The sequence below is a fragment of the Melospiza georgiana genome, chromosome 7 (genome assembly GCF_028018845.1).
Source record: "Melospiza georgiana isolate bMelGeo1 chromosome 7, bMelGeo1.pri, whole genome shotgun sequence".
Classification (NCBI taxonomy): domain Eukaryota; kingdom Metazoa; phylum Chordata; class Aves; order Passeriformes; family Passerellidae; genus Melospiza; species Melospiza georgiana.
Window position 1 is genome coordinate 15,936,172 of NC_080436.1, and position 27,602 is coordinate 15,963,773.

The 27,602-nt window shown below is 38.0% G+C and overlaps 1 protein-coding gene across 3 annotated transcripts in view; it reads right to left on the reverse strand.

Moving 5' to 3' along the window:
- The window catches only part of PARD3B (par-3 family cell polarity regulator beta), a 391,325-nt gene that overhangs the window by 223,356 nt on the left and 140,367 nt on the right, over nucleotides 1-27,602 (reverse strand). For all 3 annotated transcript variants that reach the window (XM_058028158.1, XM_058028157.1, XM_058028156.1), the window contains exon 5: nucleotides 7,507-7,598. In XM_058028158.1, the coding sequence (XP_057884141.1) occupies nucleotides 7,507-7,598 (92 nt within the window). The remainder of the gene's footprint in view (nucleotides 1-7,506; nucleotides 7,599-27,602) is intronic.

Here is a 27,602-nt window from a genome sequence, read left to right on the forward strand (position 1 = left end):
ATTACTTTAAAAATTTTTGGTACATCCTAAAACTTACAGATGTTCTAGAGCACTAAACGTTCAGAATAAGAGCACACTGTATACACGTATTAAGAACTTTGAAATTATAATGTTAATTAAAAATCCATGAGTCTAAATAGACTTCTCCTTCTCAAACAAATGGGACTCTTAGTTACATCCAAGAAGAAAACAGCCTTTGACACCAACTTTCATGGACCTTTGAGGACCTGTTATTTTTTATGTTGTACCTATGCAAGCATGACAGTTAAAAAATTTTAAAACCAGAACATCTGGGATTTGATTTGGTTTTTTTCATTTAAGAACCTCCAAGATTAGCGATTCAGACACATTTGGTATCATTCACTTGTTCTGTCCCTCTTCAGGCAGGTTTAATCTGCCCACAAGGACAGCTGAACTCAGCACTGTACTATTTCATGCTGGCTTACAGTTTATACTGTACTGGACAAAGTATTCAGGAACAGGGCATGGCTGAGTGAGATTCTAAATAGGATGAGCTCTAGGAATACTAATTACTAAACTCCAAAGGCACATGGGGGACACAGGTGCTAGGACTCTTCAGATTGACAGAGCTAGGTTAAAAAAATTAAAGAAAGATGTAGGAGAAAGCAGAATTACTGTCTTACAGGCTGATAGCTGTGACAAAAGAATGTAATTTACAGAATTTTTGCAATATTCAACACATTTTAAAAACAAACAAATACATAAATAGGAAAAAAAAATTCGCGAAGTTAGTAACCTACTCGTGACCTACTGCCCTTTGAAATCTCCCATACAGATCTTAAATGCATTTTGCAGTAAAAGAAAACACATGTCTGGCCCATCAAATCAGTATTAAAAAACCAGAGGAAAATCCCTAGCTGGGGATCATAGGCTAGGAGCATTGGTAGGCTGAGTATCTCCTCCTTGCTCTTCAAGAAACAGGCAGAACTCCTACCTCAGGAAATCTTGAAGAATCTACTCTGTGGAATGCATACAGATACATTATTACAGGAGTCAAAAAGACCAAACTTTTTAAAAGTCTTTATGTCAGCAAAATTCCTCTGAAGTGCAGAGTTCACCCCAGCCAGAAACACAGCACTCAGCCTTCTTCCAACACATGCTGGCACCTCCCTCCCCCCTAGCTGCACTGAAGGTACCTCAGGTCTCACTCAGGGGAGAACACCTGTCCAGCATGACCTGATCCAAGATGCTATACTATTGATTTTTGACGGATTCTTTACCATCTATCACATTTGTCAACAAGGCTTGCCATGCATATTATTAAAAACACTGATAGGTACTGTTCAGCAAAGAGATAGAGAAAGTGTACACAGTAGTGAGCATGCACAGCACTGGCAACATGGAAAGATAAATTTAAACAGAGTGCTGCACATTTAGTGGTCATATTAAATTGCGAATCAATCTATTCCTCAGATTTGCAGTGTCCTGGCTGTGGAATATTATAGCTCCCTCTCCTGAAACCTGTATCAAGAATTAGCAGTTTGTGATTTACACAATGGGAAAAGATCTATTAGCGGAAAGCTTCTCTGCAGACAACCCAAGATCACTGAAGAACCCAACCCAACACTGAGCACACAGATGCTTTAAAGGGAACCCTCGCCAGAAAGAAATGTGTTGCTGCAGCAAGACTGAGTTCACTGAGGTGCTTTGAGCTTCCCCAGCTACAAAGGCTTGGTAGAATTACTCTTGAAGAATGCAGTAGGCACAGCCTAAAGCAGATTAATTGTTCTGCAACACAGTGAAGACAGTACCTCAGAAAAGCTGATTACTGCATGGGTTACTGGGCAAAACTTGTCATCATGTGTATGTCACAAGAACCTACTGCTTGAGTAAACACAAAGTATTTACCATTCCAGTAGCGTTTTCCTTCGCAATTTTAGTCATAGTCAACACTTTCTCAAGCATTTTTAAGAAAAGGTACCGATTAGTAAGGTGCCATAACTCAAAAAAATCTTTTAGTGCAGAATGTCAATGTTTCCCTTGCAAACAGAAAAGCACAGCTGATATTCTGAACATGCTATGTGGTGTTTTTATTGACCATAGCCAAGCAAAAGGCAAATTAAATGTCAGCCAGATGTAGAGAGCTCACAGATGCAGCTATTAAGCTGTATCTCCTTGCATGTTCTTCACTTGCACCTCCAGTTTCATGCCTCTTCCTCCAACACTGCCATTCCAGAAGAGAGAGCATCCATCAACAAAAGGTGTTGATGTCTGGTAGACAGCAAAGGCTTACAGGGCATGGCAAATTCCTACAGGGCATTTTAAAGAGGAAGCATGCACAGATTTATCCAAATAAAGAGTCTGATGACTGCTGTGTACTTTTTTCATATACTAAACCAATACAGGTACTGATGATAAAAAATTCATCCAAAGAAGGCTTTCAGAGTATTCATCTAAACTAAACCTGTCACACTTCTCATCCACCTCCTCCTTTTCCACATATTTCCTTCCCTGTTTTCAGCTAGGTGCTCAAGCCTTTGCTTAAAATGTCTTGAAAGTCCTGAAGAAGGAGCTGGAACTCAAGATGTTATGTAATGTGAACACACGCAAATGATGAAAATCAGAAAAATATCTAAATAGGGCTAGAAAGCGCCCTACAAGGAGGAGAGAAAGCAACACAATGTGCAGGCAAGGGTAAGTTTTCCAGGTACAGTTAAGGAAACTGGTCAATCTTTTGTAAGAGACAGGAACAGAGCAGCTGCTCCATCCTACACAACACTAAACAAACTATCCGTAAGTTCAAATATTTACTATGAAATAATGCCACAATCTTCCAGTTGCAGGTTTGAAGAGGAAACAAATCACCTTCTAACTAAAATGCATTAATCTAGTTGTTCCAGACTTTTTTTTTTCCCCCAGTAAAATTAGTTAGTTCTCACAAGATTAACCCTGAAATTTTAGAGAGAAATCAGATAGCTGGCAAGCACTGGAGCTTTGTGTCTTTTTTCTTTAAATCAAATGGTTCCAATTCTCTTTTGTTAGACTAATGAAAGACACAGTAGGTTAAAAATAGGAAAACACAGAGAAGGAAAAAATGCTTCAGCTACACTTTAATTATGTATCTACAGTGCTTAAACCAAGGAACTGACCCTGACCTCTGCTAAAAAGAAGTGGGAAGACAGCAAAAGCGAACATAATGAAAACACATAATGAATTATCTATGCATAAATTACCCTTTGCGTTCCAACTAATCCACTGCTATTAAGCTAAACATCCACTTCCAAGCAGATTCGTGTTTACTGTTCCTTAACACAGTAATTTTTACTGAGAAAAGCAAGCTTTTCAAAACCAGTATTCCCATGTACAGTGTGCTAAGGAATTCAGTGCTTAAAGTTGTGACAAGCACCTACCTAATCATCTACAGAGTATCAAGACACTGCTCTTACTATGAAAATCTTTCAGACCTAGTACAGACCATGAAAAAAGGCACAGAGAAATACAAAATTTTGTACACTGATGACACTAGCTTGGCTTCCTTTACCCTGAATATCATCTTTACTTGAAAATCAACAACAAAAAAAGCCACCTTCAGAATTTACAAGAGAATTGCCATTACTTAATCTATTGAAAAACATTCCAATGACCCAATGTTTTAAATCTCTCCTATAATAAAATTCAACTCGCAAAATGTCAAATCAAAATTTTCAGACTCCCAAGGGATACAGTCCTGAAAAGTTTCCCAGTACTTCTGTAGTGAAATGTTTTAAGAGAATCCAGGCAAAGGGACTTCCCATTAACTTCTAAGAAGAGAAGCCAAAACCCCTCCACATACTGACACTCATTTACTCCATGTGAAATTGATTTCCCCTACTTAAATCAGCGAATTGACTTTTTTAAAATCAAACCGTTTTCCTGCTTGAGTGAGGGATGTAAAACAATCCAAGTCTGGATCTTAAAGTTCAACTGACTAGGCTTCTTAATCATGCAATATTAATCATGACACTCTTTCTCTGCTTCCCTCTGAAATACCCGTTATTGGCTGCAGTTAGAAATGGACCCTGACCTCAGACAGGTTGGTGCTCTGATGAGAAGGCTCAGATCATTTTCTCAGATGAGAAGCTGATATTTTGCTCAAGCATTACAGGCCTTAAAGCTTACCAAACCCAGTGACAGGAAGGAAAGCAGGGAAAGCAGCAGAGCCAGTAGTAGTCTTCCTTCCTCCATAGCCCTTTGTCCACAGCATGGAGTAACTCACAATTATGCTGAAATATTACCTATATTAACATCTCTTGATGCGGCTTATTTAAATGAAGAGTTAATGACCTGGTGGTCCCTCATGGCCCTAACAACTTTAAAATTCAACAAGAAAAACACCTGAACAAAGCAGAGTTTTGAGTAACTCTTTCACATAGGAGACAATTTAGATATTAAGATACTTTTTTACTGCTTGTGAAAAAATAGCCTTATTATTTCATATTATTTTATTAATAAAACCTTCCTTACTTGCATTCAATCAAATAAAGATAATTGAGACAGACAGATGGTCTCTAGTGACTCATTATTTCCCTTTATAAACCTTCTACTCCTAATGAAAACACTTTTGGAAAAACAGTTTAAAAAACTTGACTCACAAGAAAAGCCAAACAAAAATCAAATCATTGCTACAAATTTTAAATTCATTGACTTTTGAAATTCCTGTGAATTTCACAGAGCTACGAACTAACTTTGCTTTACAAAATACTGCATTCAGAACCTCTCATGTTCATTGAAAAAGTGGAATATTTTAAAAATACTCCAATATAATTCACAATTTTGATGAAAAATTCCTTATAGTACCCATCTCAATTCTTGCAGGTAAAACAGTGTTTTTAAAAATCACCTCAGGACACAGCAACCACAAATAAGGCATATTATGGTTATTACTCTACTGTGACTATGTAAAACCGCTCCTTTCTCTCCATTGTGTTTTGATTTTTATTTACTTGGTTGGTTTTGGCCAATATTTTTCAGACAATGCAATCTCAATCAAGATTAAGACAATTCATCTCAAAAAAAGAAAATAACTATTACCAATGCAAAAAGATTCTTGGGAATACCCTGTTCCGGCCAGCTTTCCCTTTTCTCCCTGTCTGTTCAACACTTACTTGATTGATACCCTGGCATCAATCAAGTGGGCCCCAATCTATATTCTTTATCACTCTTCCTTCCACGTTCCTATGTCAAGATAGTTTGCAGAATTCAGCAAAAAATTGTAAGACATCTACAGAAACCTAAGCTTATTCTTGTCTGGTTTGTGACAGAGTAGACCTAGCCACTTGAGAAATCTGAATACCTCTGAAAAGTATCACAAGGGGTTTTGTCATTGTCAAGGTTTCCAAAAGCCACCGAATAATGAAGCAAACAAGTATCACAACCTCCTTCTGAAGAATCCCAAATGCAAGCAATGAATTGTTTAACTCGATAAACAATAATATGCTCTCAGAAAACTCCTAAGAGGACTTAGATAGCCTAAAACACCCTAGTAAAGGCATAAGGAAAACAGTAAATATGAACAGTGTGCACAGAGCTTGATTAATCCCCATTACAAATTAACGGATCAAGAGACAAATGAGTGCATATATTTGGTGATGCATAATAATTACCTCAGGTGAAACAAGCTGTAGAAATCTTTAGCAACATTCCACAAACAGAAAATACGCATTAGTGACTGAACTAAGTTCTATACCTGCATGATGAACACTAATCAGCAGGCGTGTAACTTAGAGGCCCAGCAGGTGCAGGGAAAGCTGGAAAAGCACTCCAGTTCCTTTTCATTATGACACCATTCTAAAAATATGCATCAGTATCAGCAGGCAGAAGGAATTACAAAATGGCATAGGAACTGGGTGACAAGGAGGCCTTCAAGAGAGAGCAAAAACCCCAGAGATTGAGTTGAAAAACACAACTGTACCAAGATGATGAAATTGCCCATGAAACTACAGAAATTATGACTCAAAGAACAAGAAAAACTGAGAAATTAATTCCCTTAAAGGGAAAGACAAATTTTTATTTGCCTTGAAATGCTGTGAAAGGAAAGGTGATCCTTCTCCACAAATCCTGGCATGGCCCAGATCACCAGCAATATTCAAAGACCCTGCTCTTGCTAACTTCCCCATAGGCATGGGGTACATATTCATGCCTCTTTCACAGACCCCTTGTAGGTAAAAAGGGAATATTAAGACTTGTTTTTCTCTCAGATGTTTGCAAGGATAAATGCTCTAAGATTAAGGCATACAGGTACTGTTTATTTCATGAGTTTTATCTTATACTGTTTTGACAAACAACTATAAGCTGCAGAATTATACCAAATGACTATCTGCCATCATTAAAATGGAAACAGATTAATTTTTCACATTTTAACTGTCACATAGAGGTTTGTCATGTAACACTTTTTAATTTAATTATACAACATGCTATATATATCTCAAGAGTTCTGCAACAAACATAAGATAATGGACAAAGTACTGAATTCCTCTACCTACTCAGAAAGCTGACTTCAACACAACCTGAATCACCAGTCAAAACTGAAATTTGAGCTTATGATTAGATAGAAAATCAGCAGCATGAAAACACTCCAACACTACCAAGGATCTGACCAACTTACTCTCTGAAATTAAGGCACCCTGGCTTGATAATTTGGTGTAACAAATGCTATCTACAAACCCATTATTTTTTCAATTTCATTTCAGCCATTTAGAATTTTCCCTTTGATTTCAGGAGTAATAAACATTGTTACTCATTACTGGACTACTTGAGAGCACCTAATTTCTTCTCCTCTAGTTTCCACTATGCAGCTCTCAAGTTTTATTCCACTGGTTTCCAATGGAGATTATATATTTAAGTGTTGTTTAAAATTTAGACTGGTTAAAATAAAAGTTATTTCCTAAAACGTCAATGGAACTATGACCACATTCAGATAGAACAGCACAGGCCATCTCTAGTTTGCTATAACTGCAGAGAAGAAAAGGATTTATTCCACCTGGCTTCTTTAGTGAAAGAATGCACAGGGAAATATTGCAAATATTAGCAATGGTTTACACTGTGTATTCACACAGATACAAAACCTATACAGGATATAGCAAAGTAATAACCTTACCACTCAATCCTGGAGATGACACTTAAAGGAGATAATTTTAGGATTATATAGTTCAGTTAAACAGTTATTTATTGAGATATATGATTACAAACATTCTCTATCCTAAGACATGAAACACTTGCAGGACTGAATAAAAACCAAAACCTAGATTTCCCCCCTACCTTTATACTACAAACAGCACAAAAATTCCTTCATATTCATCAATGAGTGCAAGACATAGTCATGCTCAAATATGTGCTCTGTTATGTGAATCAAATGCAGTTTTAGGGTGGGAAAGGCAGGAGGAGGAAGAGATCATGGTGATAAGAAGCACAGTGCAGAAGCAGAGGTGCAGCTGGAATGAGAAGTCAGTCTTGTATTGCATAAATTGACAAACCACACTTGAGCCAGCACCAAACAGATGTTCCTACCTGCTAGGGAGCCGGGCCCTCTGAGCCAACAGCAGTTCTGTGGGTCCAGTGAGGCTCATCTCCCCATCCTGAAAAGATGCCTGGGAAGCACCCTGTTGAGAGATTTCAAAGGGTATATTGAAACTATGTATATAATAATGCATAATAATAAAACATATATAATGCCGTGTTTGTGTTTTAAAATCTGTATTTGAAGAGAAATTCATTCTTGAAATTACATCATCTCACTGACAGTGAGGACTAAAAGACTCATTCTGGATGGATCACCTGTGACAGCATTTGGAGAAACAGGAAGGTATCTAAAGTCCTGCTCCTTGTGCCAATCCCACCGCCCTTCCACTGGAGAAGCTTAATGTCTTAAATTTGTACTGCTTTACCTTCTTCTCTGCCTATCTAACCTGAATGCCATTCTCTCCCACTCTGAGACACTTCCTTTCTCCCAAGAGATGACACAGACCCTGAGTAAACCAAACAGCTTTTTTTTGTGCTCTATCCCTTGGCAGTGTTTATCTAGCAAAGACATATTTTCAGAGTAGCTTCCCGGAAAAAGAAATTATGCAGCCATTTGGACAATCAGACACAAAAATACAGTGCACAGAGAGGGACAATGCTAAAGCTCTTGAAAACTACTATTTAACTTTCTTTTTGTGATCCTTGCACTCAATGTTTGCATTTTTTTCATACTGGGAGAGGGAAATAGTTACCAACGAGATAAGACCACTGTCAGCAGGTGATGTATTAGCTTTAACATACTGTACTTCATCCCAACCCTTATGGCAATAACGTAAACAGAGCAAAATCTGTAACAAAGACCTTTTTTGGAGAGGTCACTTCTGTCAACTGTGCAACAGGAATAGAGCTGGAAGACATAAATCTTCAGCTGTCAACACACTAAGAGAATTCAATTCAGAGCCTGATCCTAACTAGATAAAGGCTAAAGTTAATCATTATTTTTTTGTTGTTGCAGTGGTACAGTTTTCCAGTGTATACACTTGCCATATTAAGTTGTCTCAAGGCAAAAGGTAGCAATGCTATAAATTAATTTCAAAGAAAAAAGCCAACTGGATAGGTAATTTAATTTGCAATAAAAGTTCTGCACCAGTTATTAGAAGTTTCAGCTTCTCTCAAAATATGAGGTTCTAAAGATTTGGTGTTTCCAGTCCCTCAAAGATTTGTAGAACTTATTTTTAGTTTCTAAGTATCAAGAGAGTTGGGGGCAAATGTGGGTTGCCTTGTGCTTCAAAATCATGAGCAGCATTGTAAGCAAACCCTTGGGATACAAACCAAGCTGGACCCTTTTTGGTTTGCATGGCGCTTCTGAACCCAGAATACTGGTAGTGATGCTCCTTGTGTGTTAATTAGAGCAGAAGCCAATGGACTTGTCTTCAACTGCAAGACCAATATAGTTCACTCAAAGTCAACTTCCGTCACTAATAAAGAACCACTTAGAAAAGCTGCGTATTGAGTATGTGCCATCTCTTCCAATCACTTTCCACGGCGGAATCACATGTCAAGGAACAACTGTTGTTATATGAAGTATATTCCATACTAATCTCATAAATCAAGAGTTTGACCTCAAGCAGTGCATTACCAACAGAAATCAGACACACAGTCTTCCTATGTTAAAACTCCATCTTGACAAAAGCTTTAAAAAAAAGTCTTGGTAGCAGCAGATGTTGGAAGCAGACAAACCCTTAACAATAATGCTCACAACCATGCTAACCTCCGTTAGCCTGCCACTGAAAACACTGGTGCTACGAAGGCCCTTCTTTATGGAAAGTTAAACATAGTCACACCATGAGCAGATTCAGGGTTGTGAGTCACTAGACCCTTTTCTCCCAGACACTGACTGTAACACAGTACATGACACAGAACATGCTACTCATGCCTCAGAACTGTTTTGCCATCTGAAGCCTCCCTTGCAGTCTACACAAGCAACCTAAGATATGCTACTCCTCTGTCTCTGGGCTTTTGGTTACTGCTGTTTTTGCTGTGCTGAGATTACATCCATGCTTGTGCCCTATCTCCCACTTCTTGGGAAACAGATTTCCCAGCAATGATAAACACAGAGGTTCAGAACACAATCTTGTATCTTGTTTCTGTTGACTGATTCACAGATTTTTTTGACCAGAAAGAAAAAAAATTTAATCAACAAGTATAATCTCACACTTTAATTTGCTGTGTGGCACAGCACAACATTGCTAAGAGCACAGTAAGACTCCAAGATAAGCAAGAGGTCCTTAGAGAAAGATGGCAACAAACAGCTTTCTTTTCTGCTAAAGGCCAGACCAGGAGAAAGTATCTTGAAGTTTGATAAGAGGATTGTAATAGATACTAGAGGTATCAGACCTTTGGAAGAGATCTTCAAAAACAGATTTATAAACATGTCTCATGTTTGAAGGCATGATTGTTCCAGTGCCAGAAAATAATAGGGTAGCCTTGTGAGGCACCTGACAGTCATACACATCCACATTTTAATCTTTCCAAGAGATAAACCTTCTGTGAGGAATTACAGGATGAAATTTGGAGTCCATAACACTTACAGTTTGCATTGTTTATTTTATTTATGGGTTTTTTGGGTTGGTGTGTTTTTTTATTGTGGTGTGGAGGCTTTGCTTGTTTAAATTTAAGGGTAAAAGCTTCTAAAGAAAAAAGTTATCCTCTCCTAACTGGAGAGAAGTGTGCTGAAGGATGTCAGAAAAAGCTCAGTGTCAGAGGCCCCATCATGCACACCATTGCCTGTTTAGATTTGTAGGAGTATAGTGCTCCCACATATCACAGATTATCACATGCTCAAGTCAATAAACACAAAGCCAGATATATTTGAAGGCTTAACTGATCAAGGAAACATGAATCATAACACTGACATTCTAAGTGAGCTCTCTGAGAATGACATTAGAGCTCCAGTCACGTAACAATCACTATAAATGGACAAATTCCTTTCATACTTGAGCATTACATTAGAAGCACAGTAAATTTAAACAGATCATCTCCTGACAAATAAGCAGAATAATAGCAAACCAACAATGCACAATTAAAGACACTGTCAAAAGACAATGACCCAATACACATAAAAATGCTCAATCTCTCGTTCAATGTTTAAAGACTGATTGTCAGTTTCTCAATAGTAGCAGGATTAAGGACAAACTGACTAACAAACCTTGACTCAAATTCAGCTGACATTGTAACAGATTTACAGCGACAGAATTGCAGTATTCACTTAGGACACAGGAATAAAATGCAAAATCGTGTGGTAAAAACAAAAGCCAAGGAAGCATAAGCATCTAAGAACAGTGTAATTTTTAAATTTATTTACATAGGCATAATTTGAATTAAGCAATTTTTCTTAGTGCTACTAAAAGCACGTTCTTCAAATTAGGTGTAAGTAGAAGAGACTGATTCTATTAAATAGCCCTCTGCAAACAACTGCAACCCAAATGCCAGGAAGAGTCTTGTATTCCTTATGTGACAGCTCTCAAGTTAGGTAAAGAGGTACATGAGGCAGCAGGAGTGACAAGAGTATGTACCAGTAGTGACATTTTCTCCTTTGTGAACATCCACTCTTCTCAAGTCAGCATGGGCATATGTTTGCCCCAGCAATAAACATGATGAGTCAGTTATAGTCTTATTGAGCTTAGGGAGTATGACCAAGTCTACAGTCTTTTTCTTTAATTTTTGAAAAGGCTTTTTTCGTAAAACCCACAAAATATTCGAGGAGAAAAGCAATAGTGGCACTTTTTGACAGAGACATCAAAGTATCCATTTTTTTGCTAGAAAAAGAGACAGAGACAGAATTGACTGAAAATGGTCAAACCAATAATTTGTATTTAAAAGGATGCAGTCCTGAGCAGCCAACACAGCAGTAGTTGCATCGACATCCAGGCTGCCCACCAGTCCCACAGCTCTTTTTCCTCATTATCATAGCAACCCAAAAAATATGGATTTTGGTATCTCCAAAAAAAAAAAAGCTGTACTAGTTTGTTACCATTTGTTACCTAAACTCTGGCTAGAGTGTAGTTTTGAGTTCCATTTTAACTGAAATGAAATCTTTTGTTGAGGTTCTTCTGCAGCTGAAGTTTGCACATTCACTCAAGAACAGACTACACCACCTAGCTCAGCAAGAAAACTTCAGAAATATTCACAGGCCACCAGTCACTATAGAAAGGCCCTAAATCACCTCAAGTCTGTCTGGCAGGCTCAGAACACAATTCATTCTTAAGACAAGTAAGTTTTTGGATAGCATAAAATTGCCAACACATCATTTTTAGGAAAGCTGTGTAGCAAAAACCACCCTATCATTGAAAAAGCTTATTATACAATAGCCAACATGAGAAAAATCCCAAAATAGATAAATTTAGAGAAAGAGGACTCTAAATAAAGAACTGGAGAAAATTCTGAGTGCAGGATGCTCTTGAAAGTATAAAATGGTCATCAAACACTAGCAATAAACTTGAAGGATATAAGATCTATTAATAGAAGAAATAAACACATCTACTCAAATTAGGACTCAAACAGTCTGGTATACCCAAGGGAAAGTATCTTTATCTGAGACTTTCTTCTAATGACAAAGTTAAAAGTGAAAATGTATGTCTGAAGTTCCAGTTTCCAGTACTGTATTCCCTGAGGGCCTCAGCTCTTTAAAACAAAGGAAAAGTATCCAAATCAAAGAGCAGAAGGTCATGGAGCAGGGTGGCAGGCTGCAGAACTCCCTCTCCCTGCTTGGCCAACAGCAAACCTTCTTCCAAGAAGGTTCAGTAAGAGTTCAGATCTCACCAACATCAACAGTGAGATGCAAGGAAACCTGGGGGTGAAAGGGATGCTTAGTTTACAAATGCAGGAAATGTCTCATCTACTGCTCTCACAACAGACAATTTTAATTACTGTATTTAAAAATCGAACATTTTTAGCAACACTTTCAGGATCATGTGAGCATTTCTGACAGCCAGAATGAGTTTTAAAAGCCACAGCACTATACTTAGCTTTAAAAATCAACACTTTCATAAATATTCCCAAACCAATTAGCCTGTGTTATAAAGTTGTTTACCTTTACCTAGAACAACAAATGCAATACCTGACATTGCATAGAGAAGACCACATAACTCATGGAACACATACAGAAAGGCCCTTTGTTGTTCTGGAATAATGTAACCAAGCACAGGTTAAAATACGATAACCCTATCTGAAGCAAAGTTAGACATATCTTGCTGTAATGCCCAGCAGTAGCATTCTATGCTGTTTTCAAGTTCTGCCCAACTGTGCATAGCTTTTTAGGTCCAAAAGGCTTCTCTGTGGCTCACTTGGTCTGTTGGGACAAAATGTAAGTTGTGTATTCCTGAAACGGCTAAGAAACTTTGTTCAATCACAATAACCACTGCCCTTCATTCTGATACTCTTCAGCCTCAGTTTGCAAAACAAAGAATGCAGCACACCACAAGCTTTCAAAATATTCAGGATCAGCATCTCCTCCTCCATTTAGCATTAAATTCACAACAGGCCTGATTGAAGATGTGGCACTAAAACCCTTCATAGAGAAAACATTTGTTTTATCTTTACAGAGTCAGATTATCCCTAAGCCACGGAACAATCTGACAAGGGAAATACATAACAAGCTTCCAGTAAGTAGAAACCTGTACTATAATTGTAGCAGTAACACCTCTGTGTAGGAAAAAACTTTTGTAACTGAGGGATCTTGGTTTGGACTGGGACAGAATTAATTTTCTTCCTAGTACCTGGCACAGTACTATGTCTGGGATTTAGTAAGAGAATGATGTTGATAAACTACTGATATTTTGGTTGTTATTGAATAGTGCTAGCCCTAAGTCAAGGACTTCTCAGTTTCGCACACTCTGTCAGAGAGGGGGTGCACCAGAAGTCATAAGTGAGCACAGCTGGGACAGGTGAAGGGTTATTTCACAGCCTAGAACATTGTGGTCAGGACATAAACTGTGGGGAGCTGGCTGGGAGAGGCCAATCACTACTCAGTGATCAAGCTGAACATCAGTCAGGAGGTGGTGAGCAATTGTGTTGGGCACCACTTGTGGTTTTGGGTGTTGTTCACTCATTCAAGGATTAGATATGAAGTTGGTGTCAACATCTGCGTTTCATTTGCTTGGCTAATCTTTCATTACCAAGATAACAACAGACTAACTTCCAATCTTCCAGTCCACACATCTTTACATAAAAATCCAAAACTGCTTCCTAAAATATGTACAAGAATGGTTTAGTATTGCAAAGGCATGCATAACAATGCCTCAAAAAATTCCAGATTAATTTTTTAATTTAATATAACTTTCCTTTTTTTCCTCCTAAGTAAGAATAATAAAATAAAATTCACACTGCATTGCTAAAATCAATACATCAAGGGTGGAAACCAATGCTAAGGAGGCTAACAAAATGCTGCTAAACTGAAAGAAAAGTATTAATGTTTATTACTGTGTATTTCTTATTTTTCCAGTGGTCTGCTTGATTGAAATCACTGTGCCATAGAACGTGGGAAGTATTTCTAAACAGCTTACAATACTTCCATTTCACTTACTGATTAAACTACATCATCCTCTCAACTATTCAGAATGAAATTAATTTGAAATGGATAATTGATGCAATTGTGCTGTATCTACAAATGCAATTAATCACTTGCTAAAGATGATTTTTAGGCAGCCAACTATTATGAAAATAAGAATCACACAGCCTCTTTCAATCTTGTCAATTGAAACGTATTCAACTGGACTGGTAAAAGATATTTTTCAACATAAGAATAGCTGTATGTCTTCAGATATTTTTAATAACATCCAAGTGGATTCATGTTTAATTAGCAGAGCACAAAGAAAAGCCATAATATAGTACGGCTTTTAGCAATTACATGACAGTTTCAGGAACCACAACAGCAATATTTTTTCCCCTCAACTACCAATGGATTTCTTGAATATTGTAGTGAGTTGTGATCTTGGCATTTAAAACCAAGGGCATAAATGGACACTCTCCTGAGAATCAGTCTGGAGTAAGAAATTATTCCCCCAAATTGTTTGTAACAACTCTCTGCTGAGGGTCATCATTACAGCTGGACTGCACTGGTGGATTGCACACTGCTCAGTGCAAACACTGAGCTGCCTGAAATCCCAGCCCCCAGCATGTCCAAGTACTCTGGCTGAGCTGGCACTGAAGCAGATTCAGAGCCAGCTATCACATGTGTAGTCCAAGGGAGTGCCCAGTATCTTTAGGAACTATGGGACAGGAACATCATGCACACACAGACACACATTTTCAAAGTGATTGCTTCTGCTTTAGCTCAGTGGTCCACAACTTCAGTCAGAATAACATGAGGGAAAATTCTTAGTAGCACACAGGATGTGCTGAGCCATGACACCAGGGAAGGGTACCCATCTCCTGGGCTAAGTGTGGGAGGTAACCCCCTCTACCCTCCTAATTATTACTGGCCCTAAGCCAGCAGACACCTTGGACTCCCTGCCTTCTACATGGGGAAGATACTGTTAGTATCAAACATAGCTCCCAGGGAGCACCAGAATCAGCTGTAACCAACACCAGGGGAGCTTCAGTTCTTCAGGGACACAAGCTACACCAGCCAGGCTCCTTCTACTGCACTTCCACTGAGCTCTTCTGGACATGTTCAACTTCTGTATGTAAAACACACCTTGCCAACATCAACCTTCAAAATGCTCTCCCTGATCCTTCCTGCTATACCTACTCCCAATCTGTTTCATGCTAATCATTAAAAAATCTAGCGGAGAACCACTGTCTGCATGGAAAAAGCAATGCTCTGTTTCTTAAAGTCCTACATAAACAGTAAATTCTTCATTATTAAGAGAACCAAGGATTACTTTATGCCTGGGGTTCAAAATTGTTACACATGATTTTGGCACGAGAACTCCAAGAATCCTCATATTAAAAACTTCTCTATCACTGAGAAAAAAATTCACTAGTTATAACAGTGCTAGAGAGTTCACATCTTTCTTGCAAAAGTGAAGGGAAGGAAGAGGTGCAGCTAAAGTGCCTGAGTACTTCAATTTATGAAGGGCTGAGAAAAGGAGAAAAATGTAAAAAAATACCTCAGTTAAAAGTCTCCAGAAGAAGCTGTCATACACATAAAACTCTGGACTTAGGCTCAGCATTTTTAACAATTTCTAGACTGAGGTGTGAGCAATGCCTTTTCCAAAACAGGAAATTGTCATCTTATTGCAGGGGTTCCATACTTTTGTCTCCTTATCACAAAAGTTCCATACCTTCTTGGTGTTTTCTCATGGGCATCTCCTCAGAGCACTGACTCTTTCTTCTTCACAAAGCAGCCAACTGACTCCAGCTCCCTTCTCACCCAGCCACCCCACTCTTTTATAGCATCTGCTTCTCATGGCTTGCAGCTGTGGCCTGTTAAAGTCAGGCCTGTTCCTAATCTTTGCTAATTGGCCCAGCTGCAACTCCTTAGGGGTAAGATTACTTTCTACACTACCTTTATTTTCTTATATTCTGTCCTCCCTACAGCAGAAAGCTGCTTTTAAAAGAAGCATTGATAGTATATTGATAAATATTAGGATTTGGCACCTTCATTGGCCCAAAACCAATTCCTTAAATAAATGGAAATGCTCCAGTAAGGGTGAAAAAAACCTCCAAACCAAACAAGCCACACACACCAACCAAAAAACTACTGGAAACATAAGTAATATGGTATATGTTTACAATTTTAGGGAGCTGTCACTATTGGAATATTTACCTAAAGGATGCAGTTAACTGGCCAACCATATAATCACTGGCACCTTTAAAAAAGAGGATATGTTTATTAGCACTGTCCCCATTTATCATGCTGGTTTTAATTGCCTATGAGGTCTCTGCCTGCACTGCAAGCCTACAGAGTCACTACACAGCAGTATCAGGAGGACTTTCTGCCTGAGTCTGTAGTATTTGCATCTCAGCAAGATTATTAATTTGAACTAAACCATGCTTAGAGCACTTGAAATATTTTGGCTGACCTGCTATCTGCTAGGACATTAATATTTTCATTTTATTTACCTTGTGGTATTTTTATTCTAGTTTCATATTTTAAAGACTGTTGCTAAATTTCCTGTCCAGAAATACATGGGTGACCTTTTATTTATAAAGAATATTTAGCAGTGGTATCAACACTGCCAAGGCACCGAAGAAGCAGGTGTTTCCAAGCTAAAATTTGTGATTTTTTTTTTTGTATCATCCACTTAGAGACAAAAATATATATTTTTTTAAAAGTGTATATAAACTTTGGACATCTGAGTTACTACAGAAATTATTTGTAAGCAATTATTCCCATAGCAACAAGCATCATTTAAAAGTGTACTATCATTAGCTCCACAAATGCACACTAGTCCCTTATTTCGGTTGCAAACTGCCAGTAGGCAATTAACACTGCAAAAAACAGGAAAGAAATTAATGTTTCTACAAGAAAATCTACCAAATTTTCTCAGACCAAGAGAATACCAGCATGACCTTTCCTGGCTTGACTCACTGCTTGAAGCCTCCCAAGATTTAATTGACAAAACATTTTACAAGAGATTTGCCAACTACAAAGCTACATTTTGACTAATTCCTTTTTCATTTAGAGAGAATTCCTTTTTTAAAGTAAAGAAAAAAATCTCTTAACCCACTATGCATTACATCAGGATAACTTCTTCACGAAAGTAATACTTAGAGGACATCTAAATCTTATCTAGACAATATTATTATGATGCCACATCCCTACTTCTCCCACAAATAAAATTTGAATTTTATTCCAACCACATACTAATTCTGAACACTTAAAAACAAATCCCACAAACCTAACGCATAATAAAGGAAACTTAACATATGTAATTGCACTACTGAATCAAAACTTTCTGCTTTCATTACAACAATATGCCCTCAATATTATCTGAAAGGCTTCTAAAAAACATGTATTACCCAAGAGCTCAACGTACAAGTGATACTTTAACCTTGCATCTCTATTCCTTGCAATAAATTCTTTAATGACTTCACCTGTTTTTTCATCAAAATTAAATTACATGTGTCTTCCCCACCACCAGTGACAGTGGGGGTTTCCGAAATTTAAAAATCAAATCCATTTTCAAAGTTTAAATGGGTCTTCATTAAAGTTGCATTTGATACTTTGCTGTTAATTCCCTTTGTGAATGGCATGTATAATGAGATGCCTTAAACATGCTATGTTGGTCAGCAGGAATCCACAGATCCATTGATTCTGTAACAAAAAGGATAACCACATGGTTGCCAGCAGCCTACCAAGCACTGCTCACAGCCTGTGAGAACCAACGTTAAGCTCTGACTTGGATCAGAAATTTGTAGTCACTGCTTTGGAACAGCAACATCAGTAAGATGCTGCAAAGGTATAAAAATGCTTCTTCTCTCACTTCAACAGCTACAGCCATAGCCCTATTTAAGCCAAGAAGGCAGTCATCTCAGTAACCAGCATGAGAGGAAACTATGAAAAAGACTGCCATATCTTCTCAGACATGCCTTTTTGTAACACCCCACTCATCGGGGACAGCCTGGCATAGTCCCTGTGCCAGTAATCCCTGGGTCACACACACAAAGACCACTACAGTCCAGTCCACCTGGCCACTTCTCCCAAAAGACAGAGCTGTGCCAGGGAATGACAGGCCTGGCTGGGGCCATGCTCTGCTCCTGCTGATCTGCATTTGCCCTGTGCATGATGTATTATTATTACAGGGTATTATGTTAACTTTTCCTCAGTGTGCAATGTATGTTAGTAATTGCTAGTTATGTTACTTCTATTCCTCATATGGGATTATCACAGTGGAGCAACAGCACTGATTAATCAATTAGCATGGATTCATTAGAGATGAACGATAGGGCAATGTAATTGTGTTTACTGAACAATGGATGACAGTGTGCTTAAAGCCCAGGATTTCTAATAATGATATATACATAACATCATGAATATTTAGAGCATCTTCACTGCAAAGCTAGAGACACAATCAGGATGTGATTCTGTGTGCAAGTAATGCTGGAGCCTGAAGATTGCATAGATGGGAGAGCCACAAGACAGATGGCAGTTAGATGACTTTTTTTAGCTTTGACTAAATCTTTGTAGAACAGCTACAGCATTTCCTGTACTCAAGAATGCACAGGCACGTCTGCACAATGCAGTGGCCAACAGTATAATCAGTCAAAGCCCCAGGTGTCTCAGAAACATTAACCAAGCCATATTAAGCATAAAAACATGAAAAAACTGGCAGAGCCCACTCTATGAAATAAACAGAAGCATACAAGGGTAACTTAAAAACTTTTTCCGCAGATGTCTGAGGTGTACATCCCTTTTTGTGGGTCCTTATCAATGGCTGAACACTAAGCTTACAATAGCCAATATGAACACCAAACACTCAGATGCATCCCTCAATATCTAATTAGTGCCCTTTAGGTACTAATGCAATAGTCACAGACCAGACCCTTCTTCTGAGTGATGGTGGTATACAGACTCACCAGCAATTCACATGGATATCAAGAAGTGAGACATGAGAATGACTAATTTCGTGAAAATATGGTGCAAAGAAGAGATATTGAAATACAGCTTTTGCTGCACTCTGCCTAAAAGGAAAAAGCACTAAAAAGGAATGTAAAATGTTACAGGGGAAATACTTTGCTAAAAAGTTAAAGTAGAAAACATGCTCTCTATTATACTCCAGGAAATCGGAAATCTTCACCCAAGTCCAATAGCTGGGTCCCATGTGAGAGTCAATCTACAGCATGACAAGGACCTGAATACTCTCAGATCACTCATCCAGTATTTTCCCAAGATGCTTCCACATTGTCCCAGGGAACCACAGTCTGAGATTAGCATAGAGCTTCCTCAGCTGGGATCGCAGCCCTTGAATACAAGGTACTAAGAATTACTTTGCCTGTTTAGATCAAAGGCACTTTCATTCCTGCAGGGAGTTAAGTATTCCTCCTTAACTCTGTGGGCTGCAATTTTATTTACTTTGCTAAAGTTTCACATATTGAGTTAATTTAAAACTTATCAGTTTCCTCCAGTCTAAGGAACTTACTGAATCAGTGACTAACAGTATATTGTCCTGAATCAGTGACTAACAGTATATTACATTTAACCATTTGTTCCATATGCTTAGAGATGTTAAAATACCCATATGTACCCATATAAAAATACACCTCTGTGTGTGTGTCTGTGTACATATGGGAATGATAAAGTCGCGGATGAAGTTCTTCCAAAAATCTTAACTGGCCACAAAGATAATATGGAGGTCTCCCAGTATATCTCAGTACAGGAAGGAATTATCTTTAAAAATTCTCTCCTTGGCACTGGGCATTCTACAAACCAAACTGCCCATCTTTATTCTCAACAAAACCTCCTCAACACTGTAGCAAAGAAAATAAATGATAGCCTAAGGAAAATAGAACACAAATTTGTCTTGCCTCTATTTGACAGGCAACCCCTAAACTAGACATACTCCTAATTTCTCTGTTGCCACACTTTAAACCAAATTTTAAAATAGAATTTCTCAGAGAAAAAAACTAGCCATCTATTCTGAAGAGCACCAAAAAAGTAAATAAGGGTTAAAATGTCTGAATCTCTTCAAAGAATTGAGTTGCTTGCATCCAAATGGGAGAAAATACAATGTCCTACATAAACCCCTTGATCTCAATCCCAATTCTCAATGGAAATTAAGGCAACTCTGTAGCATTTTAATTCTGCTGAACTGTATACAAAACCTTGTTTTAGGATCTGAAAGCACAGGCACAATGTTATCCTGAATTTATGAGTGAAAATTCTTAATAAAACTGAGTTGACTCCTGTGAGCCAAGACATTACTATCACTGGCTTATCTTAAACCTAGCAGGCAATTTAGACTAGAGACACATCACCTGAGAGCATATTGTTATTTCCAATAAATCCTTATGAACCATAGTGGTATTTTCAACCTCTCCTAGGGTTTTTAAAAGTCATCATAAAAAACCCTTCATAAAATGATCTGGTTCCATGTTAATTATTAACTACATATTGAAACAACAGCACTGGTTAGTAAATAACTTGACAGCACTAAAAACTGCAGTGTAAAAAGACAAGATTTATCACACAATTGAAAGGAAGCTGGGTGAAGTAAATATCACAAGCAAAGATAGATCAGCATGTTTGCTGAGAATAAAATAGAACAACAATTATAAAACCTTACAGATTAATTAAGCTCAGGACATTTTAATGAGCACAGTTGTATCCACTAATCAGATTATGATGGGGACTCTCACAACCATGTTTTTTTTTTTAATTATTTGAAGAGAATAAGCAAACAAAATCTCATGGGTAATTTCAATTTCACACTACAAAGTTATCATCACCAGAAACAGCTTTTTTAAGGTTGCCTTAATTGTACTATAGTTGTTGACTAATAGCAACATCTCTAATTGCAAGAACAAAGGTCAGAGAAGACATTTTTGTTGCTTAGGTGAGCACAACAGGTGACATGGACAAATGAGTAACACTCCAAAAGGCAGAGAGCAGCAGGAGATACCAACTGTCCTATTTCTTGCATGTGCTCCTGGATAAACACACTATTTCAATTCAATGCCTGTTTCGTTGCTTTTGAGAAAAATACAGGGAAGGTGTACGAATAGAAGTATTGGTAATAAGAAGGCCTTTGAGTAAAAATCCCACTTTTTGTTAATTCTTATTTTAAAATTTAAAAAGGTGATTTCCTAAAACAAAATGTCACAGAGACATATTTAGTATGTGTTTGCCACAAAGTAGAAGGAAATAGCTATAACCCGTCTCCTTGTATGCTTTTGTGAAGCTCTACCATTTCCAACCCCTCCACACAAGATGCTCAAGATGGTTTCAGATACACAGAGAAACTACACTGAGACTTGTTCCCAGTTCCTCAGAACTTGGAAACTGAAAGTATGGCACCAACTCGCAGATTAAATCAAGTCTGGCTACCTGAGAGGGCCAAGGTCAGTTAAGACAAAGTGAGGAAGGTGACAGATGCACAAGTGACAACGTTCAGTACATCTCAGTTCTTTATGAGGCTTCTCAGCTAAGACATGTGAAGCCAGACTGATTTAAACATGAGTATTTCCTTAACTTACAGTTTCCTTAATTTTAAGAAATGTGTTAACAGAAAATCTGAGTGGCCTGAAAAGTTAACAAAGTTTTTATACATGTGAATTATTTAAACTTTAAAGCTTCAGTACAATATGCTTAGACACAAAGAACAGTTTTATGTACCAGTGAAATATTTCAAGTACTATTATTTATGAAGAAATTCAATGTTACTTATCCAGGTCAGATAGTAATTAAGAATACTTCGCAACCAGAAATGCAGGGAGACTGGCAGCATGCTGGGTATAAGGGTGTGGGTTGTGGTTTATAGATTTTTTTTACTTGTCTCACTGCTACTACCTATGCCAAGTTGATCAAAATTTACTATTTAGAAAAACAAATTTAAAAGCATTTTGTACAGTCGAGTTTCTTCTGCCATCACATAGAAAAGCAAAGCTTCTTTTCTGAAGATTTTATACTTGCATTATAACAGCCCTAAACACTAAGCTACAAGAGCTTGCTTGCATCTTTCTTATATTGAGCACTACTGATCTGCATACTTAGTGGCTCCTCATCACTGTAATGCATTCTGGGTACTCAAAAGTAAAGACATTACCTTTTCTTCTAGAAAGAAAAGGTAGAAAGGAATAGATTCAATGAGTTACTTTGTGAAGGCAAGAACAAGGTAGACTTCCTACAGAAAAGCCTCTCATTCAGAGATGAACTTTACCAAATTCAAAAGCAACTGAAGGAAGCATTCACTGCTTTCTTCTGAAAATGAGCTTAATAGTACAGGAGCTGATACATCCTGCAGGCAAGAGCAATACATCTTAGACAAAAGTTGCCCCCAGCAGAAAAGAAGATCATGGAGGGAATGGCATTTTTTCAAGTGCCTGTGCATAATCTCAAGCAGGGCTTTAAATTTCAACCAAAAAAACCCACTGTGAATTAGGTTTAAAATTTTAATAGAAACTACTGGATACATGAAACAAAACACTGAAATAACAGGGTAATACTGATCTGTGTTGCAAAACTGATGTACTGCTGCATTTTAAGCTACTCAGAGCTTCTGCAATTTACATTCACTCCTGTACAATGGTAATGAAGTGATCAAGCCTGAAGATCACAAATACAAGGGCCTGAGGAGCTGAACTCCTGCTCAGAACTTAGTCTGAACAGTTTCCTCAAGCGTGAACTGACTACAGCACAGTGTTGTGAGCACCGGAGTCCAGGTTCTAAGAGGACCAAGATAAGGCTTTCTGTTTGCTCTGTGGTCTCGCAGCAAATAATCCTTTCCAGTATAAATGGCTACAAATTCCAATAGAGACAAGTTCAGTCAGTGAATGTTCACCAGAACTTAAAACAGGAACCCAACCAGAACATTTTCAGGTATAATTACACTTAATCTGGACTAAAAATTAGTTAATTTCCTTTGTCCAAGTATCCCCATGGCTGTATCCAATACCAACAGCGGCAGTACCATCAAGTCTGGAAAACACAAATGGAAGGATTGAGGGGGCTGAGTGCAAACTGAAATAAAGTTTGAACAGTATATTTTTGCTTATTTTTTTTCCTTAAGCCTGAACTGCCTTACACACTGGTAACAATCAAACAGGAACTGTTTAGCATACGAAAGAAAATATTATTTCTGTTGTTATGGCTATTTGGACATCTGATAGCCTCAGGCAACCCAAAGGGGCCCCAACAACAACAGCTCAGCTTAAAAGACAAAGGGCAGATACCTTTGAAGTGAGAGATGACAAAGAAACAGCAGTAGACCTTGAAGTTTGGTCTGACAGAAAGAACCTGAACATTTCAGAGTAAATAAATTCTATTCATCCTCTCAATTCTCTTGAAGGCAAAAGAGGCACAATGATGCTGAATGCCAGAAAACCTAAGGGCAAAATGCTCTCCCCACAAAACCCTCCTGTATGGCAACAGGAAAGACAACCAGCATTTCAGGGGGGATCAGCAAACAGCACTGAGGAATGATTCTTGAAATTGTTAATATTTTGTGACCTGGCTTTAATTTTATTGTCTGGTAAATGTGAGTGACAGGAAACCCCTCTCAATAAAAAAAACCAATAGCAGAGTCTAGTAAGAGGATCCTTTTATTCTTTGACATCCAGGCTGAACAGGCATAAAAGTTTTTAGATAAGAATGTGTGAAGACTATTGCTCACAACCCTGCTCAAACTAGTGGAAAAGACAAGACTCGATTTCCAGCTCTGCAAGTGGACAGATTTTTAGAGACTTAAAACACAATTCAGGACACAGATAAGGTACAGTTTAGAAAATAAATGCTGGGTTCTAGAAGCAAGTAATTTCAAAGTGGAAGCTCACAGTTGTGTCTCCCAGACCTGCACCTGTGTCCTGCACTGGTGATGATACTGAACAGCACAGGGAAAACAAAATGGCAACTACCTTTCTGCTGGGAAAGGGGAATACAAGCCACTCCTGCACAGGTAAGACTGTGATGTTGGGAAAGGACCTCACCCTGCCGCTTTGGAGAAATCATGCTTGTTTGGGCAATTCCTGCGTCTCACCAGTGAGGAGAGGTGCATTAATGTGGATATGGATAAAAGGCTTCCATAGGCATGTAAAAGCTGTTACACATTACATCATTTCAAAGCTGGTCTAAGGACAACGATTTGTCATTCCCTTTAAATCAAAGATTAATAGTAACTGTGCACACAAGACTTATAACAGTAAGTGTGTACTTGCTACTGGCATTTTTATTTTATTGCCACAGACAATGACTTCAATTTGTGGTCAACAGACCTCTAAATTCCTTGACTACTTTTAGAACATCATAAAAAGAAACTCTGAAGATCCAGCACAAGATATGTCTTCACCAGAAAGTTTTTGGGAGTCAACAAACCAAAAAAAGTGAAGTTATAAGTCATACTTTAGATTATAAATTGGTTGGCATTTCTGACATTGACAAAGACAATTACTTTTTTGAGTGGGTATTTTTAGTGAAGGGACAGAAAATTCCTGGCTTTTGTTTTTCAGAGATAAAACTGAAATGTACCAAGGACTACTGATGGTTTTTCTCCTGGAATCACTTCTGATTTATTTATAGGAGGGCTTTCTACCTTTACCTGCAAATGTCACAACTGAGCTTGTGACTTTTATATAGTTTCTTGGTTTAATAACTATAGTAGGTACTGCACATGTTCTGCCTCTGCCCCTCTCCAAAAATAAACAAAACCTAATCACATCTAAAAACTAGTTTATATCTCACTGTTCATAGGAAATAGAAAGAGTTGGGCACAGATAACCTAATTTTCACCTGTTTCTGCTTACTCCATACACACTAACTCAATTTAGATTGATCTGCTAATGTTTGCAGACTTACTACAGTGGCACAAGGGTACTACACCCATTCAGCTTATGCTTAAAAAAAGAAAAACCAAGATGAAATGTTGTTCATACTCCTTTTTAATTTTATTTTAGCCCTTTGTTTATCGCTTCACTTCAAAGCGCTTCCAATATGAGGCAGTTTCAGTGTGACAACTTTGTAAAATTAAAATAGAAAAAATGTGCCAGCATCAATCTGCTTTACATTGGAAAGCACAACAGCCTTGAGACAGAAATGACGACTTGTGAGAGTAAGCTATAATGAACCCAGAAGTGCTATCTGTAGTAGGAAAAATATATTAGACTGGAGGCTGAACACTCCTGAAACAATTTGTCTTCCTCAATAGGAGTCTCCTATTCCCCACTTGCAGTGTACAGCCAAGTCTAACTCCAAAAGCAAGGAAAAATTATCAATATGAATCCCCACAATTCTGCTGGCTAACATTTCTTATTTGACTTGGAGCTACTTAAAGTCCAAATTAAAAAAAAATACAGCCCAGAATAAAGCTGAGTCTGCAAGGGACATCCCTGACATGACCTGTCAATGGCTGGGCAGGAAGGCAGGAAACCACCCTGGCAGCAGAAACCCCACAGGGCGATCCCACCAGCCCAGGGGCAGGTACCCAGCTAGGGCACAGGCCCAGAAGCTGGGAGCTGAGGCTGGGCAGCAGCTGCACAGATAACAGGGTAACAGATGAGGCTGAGCCAGCCTGTCTGCCCTAACCCCAGGCAGCTGCACCAACAGAACAGGGGAAACAGCCCAGCACACAGGAGGACACCAAACCTGCCAGCTCCATCCCCAGCTCAAAAAGCCCAAAGTCATGGCAGGACAATAAACAGTTAGTAAATATGGTCCCAGTTAAGAGGGAGGCTACAGAGGGTCAAGGGGCTGATCCCAACAGTACTAGTCAGGATCTGCGGCAGGTGCCCCCAGGTAGCCAGGCCCTTCTCAAATTTCAGTGTTGCTAGAAAATAAGTTTTACTGTCTAGTGAGCTGTACTGTCAGATTCCTTTGCACAGACATCTTTTCATTACCTGTGAACTGCAATATATTAGGGTCTAGTTCCTATTCTTTTCACAACAATGTACCTGAGGTACAAATTCATTTCTCTTAAAATACGTTCTTGGCAAAGGGCATCACATGAATATATATGCTACATATGGATGTATAGAATTAGTGGGTAGCATTAGTTTATATTGATTTCCCAAAGACACACTTTCATTCCAACCTCCTCCAATATGTACAGACATTTTTCGGTCTTCTGCTTGGAAATTACTTTTTTTCCTTAGAGAGCTGGTGAAAGCTATGAACTTGCTTTCTAACTTTAATGTGTACCTTTTAACATAATACCTGTTTATCAAAAGCCTAGCTATTTTAAGTACTTTAAAAGTAAAACAAACCTGTTATCAACTGCATATATTACACCAAAGAGTATTTTTCCATTTGGTTTTTGGTGCCCAGACTGAAGAGAGTTGCCAACCAGCCCTGAATGTGCATGTTTGGTTCTTACAGAACTAAATACTAGCAGCAATGGAAGAGAAAGCTAGACCTGAATTAATCTTGCTTATTAAACAAATAATAAAGAAGTGTTTATGTGGTAGCCACCATCACATTCATATGAATATAGAATGATGTGTAATAAATTCTAAATATCAAATTATTTCAAGAAGAAAACTTAAATCACTATAAACCTAGAGTTTGCAAGTTGCTTCTGACCTTAACAGGGAACCAACAGAGACACTAGAAGCCTGATTACTATAAAAGCAATTTTAACAGAACTAGCATCAATAATTAGACGTTTTAGACAATTGTGTAGTATTAAAAATACATGTAACTGGCAGCAGATTAATTTCCCAAAAGTCTTATAAACTTTTGGTATACTGCCAATATATATTTTTTAAAAAACATTTATTTATGAATGCATGCATCTGGTTCTAATGACTTAACTTTACCTGTAAACATCAGAGTTTGTGTAACTGATGACATTAAAACAATAAAGTTATCAACAGGCCTCTCAAAACAGCCTTGTGAATATGGCAAAAGTAGACAATGAAAGGTAAAAAGGCAGCAAATCATAGCCAGATATTAAGCAATCATCAGGTTCAGTGTTTTGTAAACTCAAGGATAGCTTTGTTATCATTAACATGGTAATCCCTAATCTTACAGTATTTCTTCTGTTCTGAATTGCTTCACAGAGAAAAAACATACCCCATAAATTCTCTTGCATGTAGTACCCAGACTATCAATTTGACCGTAGGACAGCATCCACCTCATACCATCCTGTTGTCAATGGATGGACTTGTCTATGGACAGCAATCCAATTTCCCTTCTCTTCTGGATGACAGGATGAACCATTTCTCAAGCTTAACAACAGCTAACCAGAGACAGAATTGTCTGAAGACTGAAGTGGAACTGATTTCTTTTACCCCACGTTAATTCTGCTATTAGAAATTTACAGTACAATTAATAAATAATAAAAATACTGTATAAAAACTTCTCTGTCCCATTCTATCTCTGCTCCCCTGAACCTCCTTGGTAGGAATATAAGGACTTATAATAAAGAATTTTGCATTTTTTCCACAAGGAGCAAAACACTTCGATTCTAAGTGTTCTCACCACTATCCATCAGACCACCTCAGTCACCAACATTTTCAGTGTACTTTCTGTAGAATATTCTTCCATCAGATAT